The 18,730-nt window shown below is 37.7% G+C and overlaps 2 protein-coding genes across 2 annotated transcripts; both read right to left on the bottom strand.

The window, feature by feature from the left end:
- Positions 1–48: 48 nt before the first annotated feature.
- ranbp9 (RAN binding protein 9) lies at positions 49–15,467 on the bottom strand. Its single transcript, XM_056267473.1, has 14 exons — positions 14,825–15,467; positions 12,390–12,501; positions 11,525–11,577; positions 11,003–11,170; positions 10,473–10,495; positions 8,325–8,509; positions 8,040–8,152; positions 7,307–7,415; positions 7,066–7,220; positions 6,454–6,595; positions 5,111–5,232; positions 4,745–4,896; positions 4,452–4,563; positions 49–1,253 (listed from the first exon to the last, which is right to left on the bottom strand). Exons 1-14 carry the CDS (start codon positions 15,039–15,041, stop codon positions 1,123–1,125), a joined length of 1,794 nt encoding a protein of 597 aa, XP_056123448.1. The 5' UTR covers positions 15,042–15,467; the 3' UTR covers positions 49–1,122.
- A 1,056-nt stretch (positions 15,468–16,523) lies between these two features.
- On the bottom strand, positions 16,524–18,001 carry rnf182 (ring finger protein 182). The gene has a single exon (XM_056267538.1). It carries the CDS (start codon positions 17,602–17,604, stop codon positions 16,858–16,860), a length of 747 nt encoding a protein of 248 aa, XP_056123513.1. The 5' UTR covers positions 17,605–18,001; the 3' UTR covers positions 16,524–16,857.
- Positions 18,002–18,730: the final 729 nt, after the last annotated feature.

The following is an 18,730-nucleotide window of genomic DNA, read 5'->3' as shown; positions in this document are numbered from 1 at the left end:
TTAACATCCGAACACTCACTGAAATGTGTCAAAACACAGACTGGTATATCTCGTTCAACTGGGTATTTATGTTTTATTACTGAAAATGATAAGACAGTGTTGATGACAATACTGTACCATTCTCCTTGTTTTAAAAGTACTGATGGTCTGAGGGATTGACTGGTAAACAAGAGGAGAAAAAACAATGGATCAGGCTTGCCTCTCAGAGACTGGATGTGACCTTAATTTTACCATGTTCCTTTCACACATCCAAACTGCACAAAAACACAGTGCAGGCAACGATGATGAGAGAACGCCTGAATACGGACTTTTTAAAAGATGGAGTAAGGGATCAGGTGGATGAAAAGACCATTGACATCAATACAATTACAAATCAAAGTGTCCGAACATTGCATCAATCCTGCTGTGCAGTTGGCAGAGGGAGGGTGCGCTTGCACAAAAAAAGGGCATAACTCAAAGCTCACACTAACGCTCTATACTAAATACCACCACTAAGGATGACTCCAGCAGTGTTAGATTTTCTGTTTTAATTTTTTTTACTGTAAGATAACTAAATGTTCCACTCCTCCTGTTAATATAATTTCAATATTTTTCTTTTTCTTTTTTTTTTAAACGGTAAAGTACACAAGCTGAGACCTGAAAATAGCAGGGTGTTGCTGTGGTGGGACCTTAGTTATTCGGTCTCGCTCACTCTGCCAGCTTTCAACCAAGAACAAATATATCTTATATGCAAGTTTACTGATAATAACATTAATTATGTCATAATAATTTTCCTCATGCCTTGTAAATCAGGAAACAAACAATCAGAGCCTGCTGCACCCCCCACCCACCCAACAACCCCTCCCCCAAAATAAAAAAGACAAAAGGAACAAAAAAAAAAGACCATAATGATTGGGGATTTTATCTGACTTCTAAGGACCCATCTCCTAATGTGTCTTTAGGCCCAGTTTAGGCCTGGGTGAGGAGGATCCAGTCTTATCAAGAGAGCCAGGATGGGTCTGGCCATGTGAAGGCTCAGTTCATCAAGCCAAAGCTGGCCCCAGTTTATTTGGGAGTCTGGGATGGACTGGGATGATGAGGGCCTCTTTCACGTGGTCATTTACAGGGATGATTCTCCAGGGGTTAGTGCAGGTAATCATCCACTGATGCAAAGGCGCAGGATCCGCTGCCCGTGCGAGCCATGACAGACAGACACTGAGCTGCCTGGCCAACAGCGAGCGCCAAGGGAGGCTGCTTTGGCAGGTTATGAGTCTCTGCATGAGAGGAAAAAAAAAAAACATTGATTGAATGCTGAAATGAAAACATTAAATGCTAATGTTAAAATTGTTATTCATGATAAACCATGAAAAACAATAATATAACCTACAGTTCAAAAGTTTGGAGTCAATAAAAAAGCAGATAATTTAAAGTCACAAGTCAATAATTTAACCCCTAAAACTCATCTTTAATCACCAAAATGAATGAAAATTTCTTCATGCCTTAAATTACCTGGAACACCTCCTCTACACCCTTGCTTCATTTAATAAATGCGGAACCTAGATTATGCAAATTAGCCCTGCCTCCACTCACTCATACCAGCTCAGAGATCCACTCGGTTGGTCAACTTTATTGAGGTAAATGCTGCACAATGGTATCGCTCTTTAAAACATCGGACACATAAGGCCGTGTGTCCACCAAAGCGTTTTTCCACGCACCTGGCATATGTTTTCAATGGGAGCGCCGCGTTTTTTAAACGCCATGAGTGTAACGAGGCAATGAGCGTTTTTTTTCACGCTGAAGCGCTCTGCGTTTTTTACTGGTCGCCGAGAGTTGAAAAATGTTCAATTTCGGGTAAAACATCACTGTCACTTTTTACCCAGCCGTCCAATCACAGTGGAGGAGGGGCGGGACTAATACCACACTGACCAACTTTCACAACATTCTTTCTGTACAACGACATCAACCAGCAGAGCTAACCGAACAAAATGGATGAAAAATACATTTTTAGTATGAAACAAATTATCTGCGAAATCAGTTACAAGTAAACTGTGCTGCGGATATTCTGTATCATAGCAAACGTCTCAACGGAAAAAATGCTGCGCTGCCAAAACGCTCTCAAGTGCTCACAGCTAAGCGTTTTCAGCAGAGCGTCTAGCGTTTTCAACTGGCTAAAAACGCTTTGGTGGACACACGGCCTAACTGTAATTAATATGATTAGCCTTTCGCTTGACTACATTATCACACAGCTAAGGTGTGCTAATGTTACATAAATCATGTTCCCGTACTTCAACTAAGAGTCAGACAGCTGCCTTCTAAAAATCAACATCCTTACAAACGCTTTGAACAACTTAGAACGTAAGTGGTGAAAGGCATACAGTTCATCATAACATCGTAATATACATTATATACATAACACACCCGCTGTATTGCTAAATGTACCGGATTTTTCCTATCAACAAAAATATACCGGGATAACCTGGCTACTCTTGAAACTTCGCAGCATAGTTAATGATATGCTAAAGCCCGCCTGTATTTTGGTGTGATTGGTTACAAGGTAGTTTGTGACGTAAGAAACGCCAGCGATTTCAAACAGCGTTTTTGAGACTGTCTTTAGATCACTGCAGTTTTAAAGATAAAATACTCAACATCGTGTACACCCTGTGATTTTCACCACAGGGGGTCTTTAAATTGTTGTACTATTTCACAATATTAATGTTTTACTGTATTTTCCATCAAATAATGCAGCCTTGGTGAACCTCTTAAACTTAAAAATAAGTTCTCAAGTTGCACTGACAGCGACAAAATAAAATAAAAAGTAGCAAAAAACAAGCCATCAACAGAATACTGGAAATATTATCCTGTTCTTCCTGACAATAAGCATCTAGATGTTTTTTTGGCTCCGATACACGGGATGCAGTTTTAATCAGCTTAAAAATAATCTTTTTTCCCCCAAAACTTTTAAATGGTAGTGTACACTATTTAAATATAAACTAATACTCCAATATTACTAATGCTACCAATTAGTAATCTAGATGCTTATTGTCAGGAAAAACAGGATATTTCCAGTATTCTGTTGATCGCTTGTGTTTTTTGCTACTCTTTTTTTGCTGTCAGTGCAGCTTGAGAACTTTCTACACCTTGCCACACTGTGATATGTATTGGAGTATTAGTTTACATTTAAACTGTGTACACTACCATTTAAAAGTTAGGGGGGGAAATATTATTTTTAAGTTGTGCTAATGCTACTAATCCAATATATATAAACTAATACTCCAATATTACTAATGCTACCAATATTGTATGAGCTTGACCTAGAGAGATGAGAAAAACTATTTCATATTAATGTGTTTAAATTGTAATGCAACATTCGCATACTAACATGTGCAATTAGATAGTAATCCATGCAAAATATGTGTACTTGTGATATGTGCAAGGATCCTTCCAAAGGGTCCTGCAGCACCATGACTTATCTGTACTACAGGGATATTGATTTTTATCAAAATACAGCATTATGTTGTAGGGCTGGGTATTGACACAAATTTCACAATTCGATTCGATTTCGATTCACAAGCTTGCAATTCGATTCGATTACGATTCGATATTGATTATTTTGGATATCAGGTACAATACATGGCTAATTTTTAAGGAAAACAAATCTCTTAACTAATGCTGTAAACTATGGGAGTCAGTTGTAGCCTATAGGGTTCATTAGCCTACTATAATATTGAAGGTAAAAATTAACTGATTTGTAGCGTTCCAAACACTTAAATTACACTTTTATTTATTTTTATAATAAGAAAGTTATATGAAATATAAAAATTTAAATGGTGGCTGTCATAAAAACTTGCCAGATTTATTCAAACATGCATTAAATATTGAATAACATAAAAATTATAATGAATATGTAATATGGTGCATATATTTAGCAAAAATTCTCCTCTCTAGAGTTAATTTTTCTAGCTGACTGACTAAGTTTATGGTCACATATGGTTTTTCTGAGGTAAATGTGACGTTACATTACATTGTTTACAAGCTGTTTAATTGACGTCTTTCCACTGATTGAGCGATCTCACGCACGCCACAGCGACAAAACGGTATTTATGTTTTTGAATTTCATAAGAAAATGGAGAAATTTGAAATTTGAGACTTTATTTCATAATAAGTCACAAAGCACAAAGATTATTGATTCGCACTACAATGTTCCATTCATCAAATGAAAACAGGATGACTAATCGATTCTTGAGATTTAAGAATCGATATCGGTTCATAAAAATGAGAATCGATTAATATCGAGAAATCAATATTTTTTTTACCCAGCCCTATTATGTTCCTCACTTAGGCTTTTTCACTCGATTAATTCTGAGCTTAAAGAGCTTTGCTCAGTGCTGAAAGAGTGCTGAATCATTGCAGTGACTAGATGGAACTTAATTGTTCTGATTTAATCAAAGGTGGTAGGAAGACTGATGCTATACCTAATATTGCACTGTTGAGTGTAGAGCAGACAGGCTCTCTCTGGATGGAATCTAGCTGGTAGCCCACGGGGCTGTTCCATGGATCTGAATATGCCAGCAAACTGAATGCATCCTGCAGGAATGGAGACAGTAAGAGGCTTTACCATAAAACACATATTTCTTCATGTTTACTGGTCATTACCATCATAACCAAAATACATTTGATTCATTTTTTTTCTAAACACCATTTAAATCATAAATGTGATTAGATACAAACAGCACCTACATACAACTTTCAGAACAAGTGGAATTACCTTCAGCATCTTCTTATTGGCTGAGTTTTTCCCCCGCTCACGGCGCAAGAGTTCGCTCATGCTCTGTAGCTCTCGGCCAAACTGGATCATCCTCTCGATGGCTGCCTGGCTCCCACCGCACAACTGCCTCTTAGACTGAGTGCTGTCCACTTCTGTGTACAAAGCATTTAATCCTTTTAAAATGGAACAGTGGATTAATTTGCATAACATAATTGGCCAACTGATTAGGAGTCACATGCACAGCATCAGTTTCGTAATACAGATCACACAGGGGAAAAAGACAACACCCTTTGACCTCTTTACTACAAATCTCATTGCAGATACACAGGAATTTAACAGAAGACTGAGCCCAATTAACCTACTCACCCATATCTGCATCACAATCCTCCAGCTCTGTCCCATGTGTAGAGCTGCCATTCAGAAATCCATTTGAAGAGGATTCAGACACTCCGTTTGAGAAGTGATCAACCTCCATCTCCACCTCAGTACTACAAGGAAGAGTCAACAAGAGATAACAGGCTTATTCTGTGCTGTACAGTTATGTTCTAATATAATTTGCCCTTCGGTATTAAAGTTGCGATCAAACAGAAGTAGTGACCGGTCTTTTTTCTGTATTGTGAAGTACATCCGAGTGTAACAGATGAAATTTTTATTTTTAAATAAATAAATGTAGGTAGGGGACTTGATTCTATCGATCGGTTTTGATTTTGAGATGTGGCCATTTCACTACAAAATTAATGCGAGCTTGAAGTCAATTGTTGAGGAGAGGGTTTTAAGCAAATTAAATGATTGGAGAAGCACGCCATCCTTGACTAGAGAAGTATGTCATTTCATCGGAAGATCCAGTTGACTATTTGATTAAACATTACAAGGTCAAAAAAATTAAGCATATACACAGATGAATTGTTCACAATTAATCTATAGACCTCTTTTCAGTTAGTAAACAAGGTGATGTTTTTTTTGTGGGACGGAGCTTAGGTGGAGGCAGAACGATCCCTCTGGCCGCTTCCCTAACGTTAGTTTGCAAGTTTTGTTAGCTTGTTTTTTAACAATGACTGGAGAAAATCCGATTTGATCTTAATGTGCAAGGTCACTCAGTGTCCAGGACCGCGATTGTTATTTGCAAAAGTTAATTTAAACGGACAGAACCAGATTGGCTGACCTGTACACGCTCACTCAATGGATGGACGAGCTGACAGGATTAACGTTAACGCTACCTCCGGTTGAGTGGCCTGACTTCTACACCTATCCGATAGAGAAACCGATCGTAAAGAGAAACTGAGGGCATATAAATCTTTAGATGGCTATAACTATGTGCTGAATGGTCATGTACAAGACTTGTGTGGTACGATCCGCAGTTCTGCCGAGCCAGCGCAAAGAAGACGACAATGTAAAGAGTGACATTACGGTGCAATGTTAATGATGTGAATATTTTCTAGAAATAAAAAAGATACAGCATATTCATTTTTCATTGATTCTTGCACCCAACAACACAACAAGATGACATTTAATAATAATAATTTAAGCTCCTTATTATGTAGCCGAATCTGTGCTGGGTTGTATTAGCCGCCTCCAGTTGTCCGTTTGTTTTGCCTCCAGCTAGCGCCGTGACGTAATTGTGACGTCGGCGCAAAAGGGGTCTATAACATGCATTAACAAAACAGATAGGATTAATTTTCCTTTCATCATTTCATGCCCTCTTCACATACCTCACGTTGGTCTGCTGGCCCCGACTGCCATTCAGGACACCAAGCTCAGGACTTGACAGGGTAGGGGGACACGATTTGTGACTGTGGGTCGAGGTGTGGCCTTTACTTGATGAAACTCCATTACAGTAATTACTATCCAAACCTGGAGACAGACGTAAAAACAAATGATCAACGATAACGTCTCCTATTAATGATCAATGGGTCATTCTGGTCTAGGTTTAACCTTGATTTGAAAATGTGTGGTTCTCAACATTTTTTAAAACAAAGTCCCCCTATGTCAAGACAATGTTTGAAGGCCCTTCTATCTCAGCTGATACTTCTGTAATAATATATGTCGGTTTAATAAACACTTATTTATTTGTAGTGTTTTTAGCATTTTAAATTAAGATTATGCTTATATAACTTAAATAAATAATATTAGGGGCCCTCTAGAGGGCCTGATTTATTAGTGGTTGAGAACCACTAATCTAAATAGCTATTTCAGTGAAGATTACCTCTTCGTAAGAGATTTTTTGTTTGGTAAGACTTTCATCACCCATGCTGGCTGAAGATATCAAAAGATACATTATAGATTTTCTTTAATTCTTTTTATTGTGTATGTAGTGCACGTGCCTGTCTGATATGCCTGGGAGCTGCTGGCTTTGTGAACAGGGCTGTTGAAGAGGCGAGGGGAGCCTGGGTAACTATCCTGTGACTTGGGGCTCCTCCCACCGAGACACCTGACCTCACTGTCAGTGCCATTCACCATCTCAATGAACTGCCTGACTCTGGAAAGAGATACAGACACATCATGTATACAGTGTCTTCACAGGAGATCTGTCCATTCTTGTAAAACTGCTCACATCACACTCACTTCAACATGAAGAGGAGGTCTGGGTTTTTCTCTAACAGGCTGGGATAAAGTTGTTGAGTGGTCTCTATAGCCTCTCCCATTCTGCCGGACAGGACCAGCTTCTGGATCTCTGCAATCACAATCGTGAAGTCATTACATGACTTCTTGAAAGCATGCATTGATGAATCATTCAGAATTAGACCAGGAACTTTCATTAAAGGTACACTATGTAACATTTGACCCTCTAGCGGTTGGCCTAGTTTGATTATCATTTTATAACGAGCTCTGTCGCAGTCTCTTTTTGCTAGCAGAAGCTCCTCTGTTCTGCTTTTTTTTTTCTTGATTACCTGGAGGTTCAAGATTTAGCTGCTCCATGTCAACCTTTCTCACTTATTGTGACAAATAACTTATGCCACTCTCACATGCATCATAGTAGCTGGAACAACTTTTGTCATTTATGGATTTGACGAGACAGGCACAGACACAAGTGCGCGATTTCACGCGAAAAGCATGCTGCTTTGTCTAAAATCTAAACACTTATTAACAGGCTTACCATAGTGAATCAGAGCAAGACAAAAACGCGTTTTGGGAGGATTGATGGTGTACTGACTTAATTTTGAACCAAAAAAAGTTACATAGTCTTTAAGAAAGTAAATAGTGTTAATTTGATTTCTTGTTGATCTTAACAATCAGACAGACCCAAAAGGACTGACAGAGTCTGAACAGCCTATTTCTGTTGCCTGGGGAGACTCACTCTGTCTATTTTTAATAGAAGCAAGTTCCTCGTGTACGGCCTGGTCAGTTGATTTGGCAAAAGCTTCTGCAGTGGCACAGTAGCTGTGGTGAACCAGATATGAGGCCACCATTCTGGGAAGATAAGAAGAAAGCAAATAAGTCAGAAAGAGAAATGGAGAAAGATGCAGAAAGAAATTAGCCACTAGCACATACATTCATTACATCTGTGAAGGTTTTGAAACTATGGTTTTTGAACTATGTTGACGTCAACCTTCTAAAAATGCTCCAAATCAAAAGTACTCACTTCTGAATCATGGCCTGCCATTCACCTTCTCTTTCTCCAATGGGGAAACGGTCAATCTGGGCTTGGATTTTGGTTCTCCATTCACGCATGTAATCCTCAATATCAAAGACAAACGGATGCTGCCCGAAATTGGCGTCCACGACCTCCCCTGGGGTCTGTAGACCCACTGTGGGATACAGGTTGGGCTGAAAGCAAAATAAATGCAGTGAATTCAATTTTTTGTAAATGATGTAAATGCAAGCACAGTGTTTGAAGACTTTCTCATAAAACAAAAAAAAAGGAAAAAGCAAATCTCAACTGCTTGATAGCTTGTAACATCACAAAATGTAAACTACAGTAGTCAACATTTGAAAGTGGATCAAAAAAGTTAATCAAAGTTATCCTAAGACAAGAACGGGTATTGTTCAAAATTCATGTATAACTTTGATGAAAGGTTTTGATCCACTTCAAATGTTGACTACTGTATATTATTGCCCAGCTCTAATCTGCTAAATGCGACTATAAAACATGAAGTAACAAAAAAAAAAAACCTTAACATCATGATTTTCTGTAAAGCTGATTTGAAACTATGTTGTGAAAAGCACTATATACATAAATTTGACTTGAAAATGTGCCTTGGTTCATGTGTATCATAGGTGTTCAAACTGAGACGATTAGAGAAAACATCAGATTACAAATCGACAATTTTTTTTCTTTCCTTTAACACAATGCCAGTTCTATGGCTATGTTCATTGTGAGGGCCAGGTTTACTTTTTCAAAAATAAAAATAAATAAATTATTTTTTTCTAAAACCCTTAAGACTAAATTTGGATTTACTTACTTCTCAAAAGTATCAACAGAATAAAACTAGTTCCTCAATGGGGTAGAAGTATTACAGTCCAGCAAAATATGTCTAATGGACAGTAAAATCTTACAAGATCAACACTGACGAATTTTCTCCTGATAGTAACATTTTTAGTGCGAGTCTTGAGTGTCCTATCTGGCATCATGTGTAAATGGCTTCATCCAACTACATAATTCAAATGTTGCTTCTGGGTCAGGTCAGGGGGCAGTCACATACTAATCATTTTGTGATGCTTTCTGGAGAATAACTCTGAGAGGGTCTGTGCTCATGTTCCAATAGAGAGAAAGGTCAGGGCTGCTAAACTGACATACTTCACAGAAGTACTCAGAGTAACATGAATGCTGGTCACCAGCCAACTGTGTTTTCTGCTCAATGGATTATTGTTTTAGCCCTAAACAAGCCTCTGTTCAGTCAGCGAGAGAAATGCTTAGGGGCTGTCAGACCAACATCTTGAATGATGAAGAAAGGAAGGAAAGATAAAACAATAGCAAAAGGCTTCCTCTACAACATCTAAAAATGGAAGATTATTACAACAGTGAAAAAATATACACATGATCAATAACCAAATGACCTTCAGGCAGAGAAAACAAAAACAACTCTGTAAAGCTACAAATGATGCATCTTGATATTTTCATGAAACATACGTACATATATTGGAATGTAAACCAAATATATTTATCTGATGCAACTACATAAAATATAATATTATATAAACCACAAAATATACAATACGGTTTCAAAAGTTTGGGGCCCGTAAGATAAAAAAAAATAATAATAATAATAATACTTTTATTCAGTACGGACACAGTAAATTGATCAAAAGTGACAGTACAGATTTTTATGATGTTACAAAAGATTTTCACTTCAAATAAATGCTGTTCCTTTGAACTTTCTATTCATCAAAGAATCCTGAAAAAATTTATCACAGTTTCCACAAAAATATAAAGCAACAAAATATTGATAATAATCCAAATCAGCATATTAGACTGATTTCTGAAGCATCATGTGACACTGAAGACTGTAATGATGTAATGATGCTGTAATACAAATACAGCTTTGACATCAGGAATAAATTACATTTTAAAAAGTTTTAAAATTGAAAAGTTATTTTAAATTGTAGTAATATTTCACAATATAAATTTCTCCTGTATTTTTGATCAAATAATTGCATAAAAATTGCATTCTTTCAAAAAAATCTCATCAACACCAAACTTTTAAATGGTAGGGTATAATGTGGTATGATATAATATGGCAACAGAATCTTAACTTCAATATAAGAGGTGATTAAGAAAAAACAGCCTTACCGGTAAATCTGTAAAAGCTATCCCTGAAAGAAAGAAAAAAGATCAACAATTAATTGTTAATTAACTTTTAACTATGTAGGTTTAACCTGTGTGCAAACATGGTGTGTTTATAGCCAAAACTGCTTTATCCCTCCCATAAAATCCTTAATCATCCTAAATGAAAAATATTATATTCCTAGTGATGTACATGTAATGTTAAAGTCCCTATTGAATTGATGGAGGGGACTGTACTGTTATTGAAACATCAGTAATGAACAAAGAACAAATAACCAAAGTTTAGTTGAGATGGGCATTTAGGGTGTGTAATTCGGTTCACTTGGTCCAAACCTAGTTCATTTGGAAGCGGACCGAGACCCACCTTTTCAGCGGTCTCGGTCTGCTGGTTTGGTGCGCACCGGAAGGCAGCGTTCACGCTTATTCAAATGAACCACACTAACAGAGCAATAGCACCAGTGTTCGTTTTAATCAAACCAAACATGCCAAGTGTGATCACACCCTTTATCTTAATATGCAATACAAATGTTTACTACCTAGACTGTGGCCATTCTTCGTGTAGAAACAGGTATTGTTGATGAGGTTCACACAGCAGCCAATCACATCGCCTGTTGTAAATGTGGGACCATAGGGCTGTCCAGTGCCAGAAGAGCAGAAGGAGTGGCCGTCGTCGCCATGGTAGCCATATGAGTGCTTGTCCCAACCTAAGGGAAGAACATTGGGCACATACTGTTGTTATTTTGGAAACGACGTACTGTACGATGTACTGTATGTACTGCAAAAACACTAAGGAAAGAGCACTAAGGGTTCTAACTCTTATCTCTCTGCCAAGCTGCAGAGGAACCACCCCGGGTCTGTGAGTGTCAAGAAGGTGGAGGATAAAGTTAACATGCCCACTAATTGCATATAAACTTCAAACCCTGTCTGTCTATAGTGATTCAGAAACAGAATGGGAGTCCTAGACACTTTAGGCACAAACAACCTGAAAATATGACATAGCTAATGTGTTACTAGCAATAAAAGTACAGTGACTTCCCAACATCTGGCAGTCATTTTACCTGGAAGTCTGTTCATGTTGACACCTTGAGCTGACAGGCCAATCCCCATGTACCTGGTCACAAAAAAAAACAGCATTTATTTGATGTAAAAGTCTGTATTAGAGGAAGTTAAAATTGCTCACCCTAAAAATGTAAGGTACACTCAGTAACTTTGTCCTAATTACAATCGTTTTATCCCTAAGGAAATGAACAGTATGATTGAAAAATGTTGAAAGTCATACTTATGTGAGACTGAATCTGTTATTTTAGTATCATTTTATTAATACTTTCTATTTAATATTTATATAAAATGTTCATTTTTTTATTTTTTTTACATTTTCATTATAATGTAGTTAGTTTTAGTAATTTTGAAGTTTTTTTATTTTATTAGTTTCTATCTTTTTAAATATCTATTTTTTCCAGTTTTAATTAGTTCATACATCAAGTTAAACGACATGAGAAATGTTGGGAACTTTGGCAACTAGCTGATATAAAAAAAGTTTAATTTCATTTAAGTCAACTATAATAACCCTGGACTGAATAAAACCTGTTTTATTTTACATGGTGCAGGTCACCTCATGAGGGCTGCCATGTTGAGATCACATGACCAGAACGACCATACTAATTTTATCTCGGTAAACCTCTCATTATCTGACATTTTCACTCACAGAATAAATTAATCATGGCTGACTTCTAATAGAGCATTTCTACAAAGGAATTATTAAATGAAGACTTTTGCATAATGCTAAATCCACGCCAATAGGTGCCAATATAAATCCAAGACTACTGTTATATAGCCCATTGCCACATCAACAAAAATGACTGAGTGCACATTTAAACATTTCCCAGCAAAAAGTGATCTCAAAATACTGAATCCTTTACATACCCATCTCGTCCTTTGCTGATAATTTTCACCTCAAAGTAATAGACCCCGCAAGCAGCTGGAATAGGGTGTGTTGCACGGACAGATGCCGCATCTTTCGGGGTCTTTCCATGACCTGGATGACAAACACAATAATTTACAACTGCAAGTGGATGGTGTCACTCACAAGGAGAACTGGAACATTTGTAATATTATAACATCGCCAGAGGTCATCATGGCAAAAAAAAAAAAAAAAAAAGCAAAGTAATCAATGTTTTTGCTGTGAGAGCCGTATGCTTCAGGCTGATGATATTTTGCCTAGCAACAGCAAAGAAACTGCACAATTGCTTTTTTTTAATGTGAATATGGATTTCTCTATATTTGGGAATTTGCATTTATTATTGTCAATAATTGCCCCTTGAAATTGCCACCTCATTCACCCATACTTCAGTTGCTATTCATTTAAATAAATTCTCAAACAAACATGGAAGTTAATTCTAAAACCTAGTTGTAAATAATGCTCAAAATAAAACATGAACACAACAAAATAATTGTATGATATACTATATATAGCCTATCTCTCTAATGCCATTAAGGAAGCTTTTGATGTTTTGGAGTGTTTTCATCAAAACCACTTCATATTAGCTGCAATATTTAACAACACTCACCTCTAAGACAGCAAATAAATATATTTAAAAGCTATAGGTCCCTAAAGTGTCTGAATTAGAATTAGAGGTTTACTTGATTATCCATACATCATTTTTTTCAGAATAATCATGTTAAAATGTATGAATCAAATATGAACCAACATTTTTGGGGGAATTTTACTTGTACTGTACATCTCTCAATCCTCTTTGTACTGCATTTCATTACCTGTTTGCCCCCTCTACAGACTGAGTATTAATCATAAAACTAAGCATTTAAATATCATCTTATAAAGACATATTCCTGGGTCATATAGTACTATGACAACTGATATTTATAATAATTTTATGCAAGTAGTCTGCTATACTGTTATAAAAAAGTCTCATTGATTTACGTTACAAGCTATCAGAATTTCTTATGTTTTGGAACAAGTTAGCATTTTACTTTCTGGCCATATAAATAATAACATCTGCAACAAACTGCATATTTTTGATCAGTTTGGGCCTCTGAATAAAAAGTGTGTGTGAGCTCTGAATTCTCACAATATCATACTATAGCTATGGGCCATAAAAATCCTAATGTATCAAATATAATACAAAACGCATGCAAAAATGTTTTATTTTATTTTACGTTTTGTCTAAAGATTCACTTAACTTCCATTTACAAAATATTTTATTATGATTATTATTTCATATATCAGGCTTATTTCATGTCAATATGGGGCATTTTTGTCACTTGTAGTAACATTTCAGTCTTGAACCCCTGATATTAAGATTCATAAGTTTATGTAGCTTGTGCATTTAAAACATCTTGGCCTACTGGTAATTTAAGGCAGTCTTCCTCCTGAAACCTACCTGTCGTCAACTCTGGCTGGCCTAATTAATTCTGTGGCCTACCTTTATGACTCAGCTGAGGGAAATGGCAGACACCTCACTGGATTACAAAAAAACGTATTTAATAACTAATTGTGTTAATATAATTATACATATATTACAGTTTTTCTTTATCTGATGAATTTCTTGTATACTCGCGATGACAGAAATCCTGCCTCTGCAGATAAAAACACACACACACACACACACACACACACACACAAAGGCCTTGCTCGAGCTTATGCGACAGGCTCGATCAGTACCTAACTTACATCATCAGCATGTGCGTATTAAGACATGGCCTTTTATAAACAGATCATGTTGTCAAAGGAGTTGACAATGACTACATTTCAGCAGCGAAACTCTATAGAGTAGGAGCTTCCGGAAATGACTGAAGCATCTTTATAGCTCGCTGCTGAAACTCACCACCATCTCATTGCTAATTACAATACACGAACTTTACACTTTCAAACTTAACACCTTAATCATTCATTTTCAAAGGCTATATGCCATATCTGTATACACACTGATGTGCATAAAACATCCTATAAAAGCAGTAGTTCGATTAATATACAATGCTGACTGCTCAGGAATGGTGCTAAATAATGCTAAAGGGAGGCTATTTTTATTCAAACATGTCGTCTAAGCAGTTAGTATTACCAAGCAAAGTTTCTTGTTAACACTCGTATAATTATATCGACTAAATGTGCTCGATGATCACTCAAGATCATCCCTATTTTGTAAATATTTTTACTAGCTTTTGTGAATAACAATGGGTTTGATTTGCACACAATACGAGTACGCAGAAGCTAATACAAGTGTCTTTTAATATTACCGATCAGATGTGAAACCTGACACGAGCTAACATGGCTAATCCCTTAAACATTTAGCTGGTAAACAACTTGGTGTTTGTGTTCATCTGCTGCTGTTAGCCTTGGTTACCTTTGTAATGCACCCGAAGGTTGTTTTGAGACAGGCCGATGTAGCTGAATTTGTCTTTGGGGCTCCAGGATCTGGGCAGCGGGGTCTCCTGCTCGTTTACGGCCGGGTAAAGGCGTCTAAGCCGCTGGTTGAGCTCTTTTTCCTGCTCATTGAGAGCCAAGTCTCCGTGAACGACAACCGACATCAGAAACCCACAGCCCGATGACGGTCCTGACATCGCGATCCGATTTCTGCCGTCGATGCCAACAGCTTGCCAGCTATCTTTAGCTGGACAGCTTTCTAACAGTGTCCAGTAGCTAAAGCGACCACTGTCAGACACCGCAGGAGAAGAGCCGCTGAGATTTCGGGGTAGTTTTATTCGGTTCTGACGCCTGGCTAGCCAGCCAGCTAACTGCGATTAGCCCGCAAACAGCCTCTCTGGTGCGAGTTAGCAAGACGCTAGAGAATTAATCACGCCAATACAGCGAAACGGCAGCTTACAAAAAACATAACAGACATCCAGAAAGTTGATCCTTGTTATTTAAGACGACATCCAGCCGATCGGACAGACTAAATTGGGTAAAAGGAGCAGAAAGACAGCAGCAGAAGGGAACCCCGATCTTTTGTTTGTTGTTAGTGTGAAATACAGCGTTCTGATTGGCTCTCTCAAGGTCCAGTCATACTTCCTCGAGGACTTGGTACATGACTAGACACAAGCTACCAATTACATGTCCTTCTTTCTCACTTGACTTGTTATCGACGATAGTTTAGATGGCTGTGACAATGAGAATATACGTACACTTACCAATTACAATGTTTCGTTTATTCAATAATTGTCACACAATGGGACAATGCAGTTGTGGTGCAGATTAGGACCCCCCACCCCTTACATCTCATTTTCAGGTTGGGACTTTTCAGTGACTTCCATTGAGCTAATGCAATTTAAAATCCCCTACCCATTAATCTAACCCTCACATATCCCTGCTTTATTATTTTAACTATAGCCTATGTGCCGCTAAACATAGGCTACATAACCTCACAACTTGATTTTCATTAAAACATCAGTTCTTCTTTATTTTACATAAAGTAGGCTACTTCATTGACCATACCACATGAATTAACAATTACATTTTTGTATTATTAATTTATTATTATTTTTTTATTATTATTTTTTACAGTCCAAAAGATTTGTGGTTAAACAGTGTCAGTGCATTTAGTCTAGTTGGGGCAGCATCAAAAGTTTTACAAAACAGAATATAAAATATATTTATATACAAAATATGTGACTAATAGTCTTTCCCAAACAAATGCATTTGTAAAAGTGGAATGTAATAATTTATCATGATCTGATGTTTTGATTTGACCAGTTTTTTGTGTGTTTTTTTTACACAGCTCACTATTAAAAGCTGCATCTGACGTCTTGGTCTTGCCATTGCCATTTGACTTGGGATGTAAAATACTTTATACCAACTGTATAAAGTGCATTCTCCAACATTCTTGTGATATACATTAATGTTCCATTCATACACTTGTCACAAATTGTAAAAACATATGCATGTTAGTTTCTTCATTCTTCAAATGCGTTTCTGTTCCAAATGAAAAATGGCAACATCAAACTAATTTACTATTAAAATATGTGGCCTACCCATGATTCAGTATATGATGTTATATTGCAAACACCCAAATGACTTGCATATTAAAAAAGTTATTATATGTTAATTATTTTTACAAAGAAAATGTACATCATTAAGCCTATAGAGTTATTGAACTGACCATTTCAGCCACTCCAGGAAAAGGCACATTCAACAATCATATACAGATATATCATATATGGTGAATATATTGTTGGTGTGCATACCAGTTTTAAGTATTGTAATATTACTTTGATTTCTATGATGCTAAATTAAATCTGTGGACTTTTATTGTTTGTATTTTCAGTTCACTGTAGCCTAAATTGTTTATCCATGAGCAGGAGAATTCAGTTTCCAAAAACCGACAGGACCATTAGCACATCCAATCTTCAAATATAACAGTTACACTTATTGCTTTGGTCATTATGGTGGCACACATTCCCAAAACTCACGACACAGGCATTGGCAAAGACCGTACACCATAACAATGAGAAGACTGACAGGTACCAGACTGACCATCAACACCCCTGTTGTGGTATGCTGCATGATAAGCAGGTAGACACCTAGAGGCAGCGAGCTGAAGTACAGCAGCCCCAGCAACCAGACCAGGACACGCGCTGAGGTCTGGCACAACAGGGCCGCACAGTTCCACACTGTCCATCTATTGGTAACGGAGGCCATTGAGTCCAGGCTAGAAGAGCGGTAATCCCTCCCCGGAGCTGGAATAGCAGACTCCTGCCGAGGCTCCATAATGGTGATCACCACGTAATTGGAACGAATCGAGGTGGGGGAAGCTGAAGCAGAGTGTCCCACCAGGGAGTTGAGGCATCTGGGACTGAGAAGAATCTCGCCTTGGGTTTCATTCGGGTGCGGATGTTTCCGTGCCTGGACGGATAGCAGCGCTGACACCAGGTTATACTCGTCTGGTAGACTATCCACAGCTTCTCTGGGAAGGTCCGTGATGTAGCGGCAGAATGGACAGACCACTGCGTTGGGAGAGGATTCGCCTAAATCGAGGATTTTTGCAAGGCACTTGGCACACAGACAATGGCAGCACTCGAGGACCTTGGGCCGTCGACTTGACAGGCTGTATGCACAGTAGCAGATCTTGCATTCCAGTTCCTCTGTGGTGAAGCAACCCTCCACATCCTCCGGGAGCTGTCCCATCATGTCTCCTTCCTCTCAACGTTTTCTCATCGGCTGGTTGTAATCAAAGCTGTGTGGGAACATGGTTGCGAGGCAGCTGCTGGGTCAGTCCTGGCGTCTGGATGGTGTCCTATGCAGAACGGGGCATTGCCTTCACTGTGCCACAGAGGCTCTGGACGGGTTTGTGCTGAGGAACCTTTCATGCACTGTGTGGAAGGGTGGGGAGAGGCCACTACCGAAAAGATAACTGTTAACACAGCAGTAGAGAACAAACACTGCAGCAACAAAGCAGGCCCTGTAAAACCAGGGCTGGAATTTTCTAGCCAGGTCTTTTGTTGCCACTGAAATTCAGTCCAATTAGTGGCTCCACACTTTCTGGTACACAGTGCTGATTTCGCTTGCTCAATGCAACACTATTCCAAAAAAAAAAAGGAAGATATTTGTTTCTGTAATTCTATTTCTGAAATTACTTTATGTTTAGAATAAACAAAAATATAAAACATTTTAAACTTATTTTAAACTTAAAATAAACTTTTAAACTTACCAGCCAGGTCAGCATAGGCTACAGTTCACTGTGCAACATCTGAAATTAGGTCATTGCTGTTCACTGAGCCTGTCTCTCAACGTCAGGTATTACTGAGAATTTATCATGTGCAATGAGAATTCACTGACAATTGATTGAGATTTCTTCCATATATACATATACTTTGCTATATTCTTCTTTATTGGACTAGAGCCCTTTATGTGACTAGCGAGGTCACAAAGGGACTCAGTGCCAAGTGCCCAGCTCAAAATAATATAATGCTTATTAATGTTGTTATTTAAGGCTGTCAGGAATAATAATACGTGTTTAAACAAAAATAATTTTTACTAAGATTTGATCAGCTGACAAGTCAAGAACAGTATTCATCTGTGTTCTAGTGCAATAATGAGCAATGACATATTTTAAAGACCTTTCAGTCAAACATTTTCACAACAATTATCTCTCACCTTACAGCCAAGATAAAATCTTTTATGAATGTCATCAGTGTTAGCTGTCAATATGTTAACTTTTAACCAATGACAGAGATTAAGTGCATGCATATGTAAAAAAAGAAAAAGATCAATAAGTTGAAAAACTATGTTTTTACATTGCTTTGACTCATCAAAA

The sequence above is a fragment of the Rhinichthys klamathensis genome, unplaced genomic scaffold (assembly GCF_029890125.1).
Source record: "Rhinichthys klamathensis goyatoka isolate OS25496 unplaced genomic scaffold, OSU_Roscu_1.1 h1tg000261l_1, whole genome shotgun sequence".
NCBI classification, from domain to species: Eukaryota; Metazoa; Chordata; class Actinopteri; order Cypriniformes; family Leuciscidae; genus Rhinichthys; species Rhinichthys klamathensis.
Note: the sequence above shows the minus strand (reverse complement) of the source record. Positions and strands in the feature narration are given on the sequence as shown.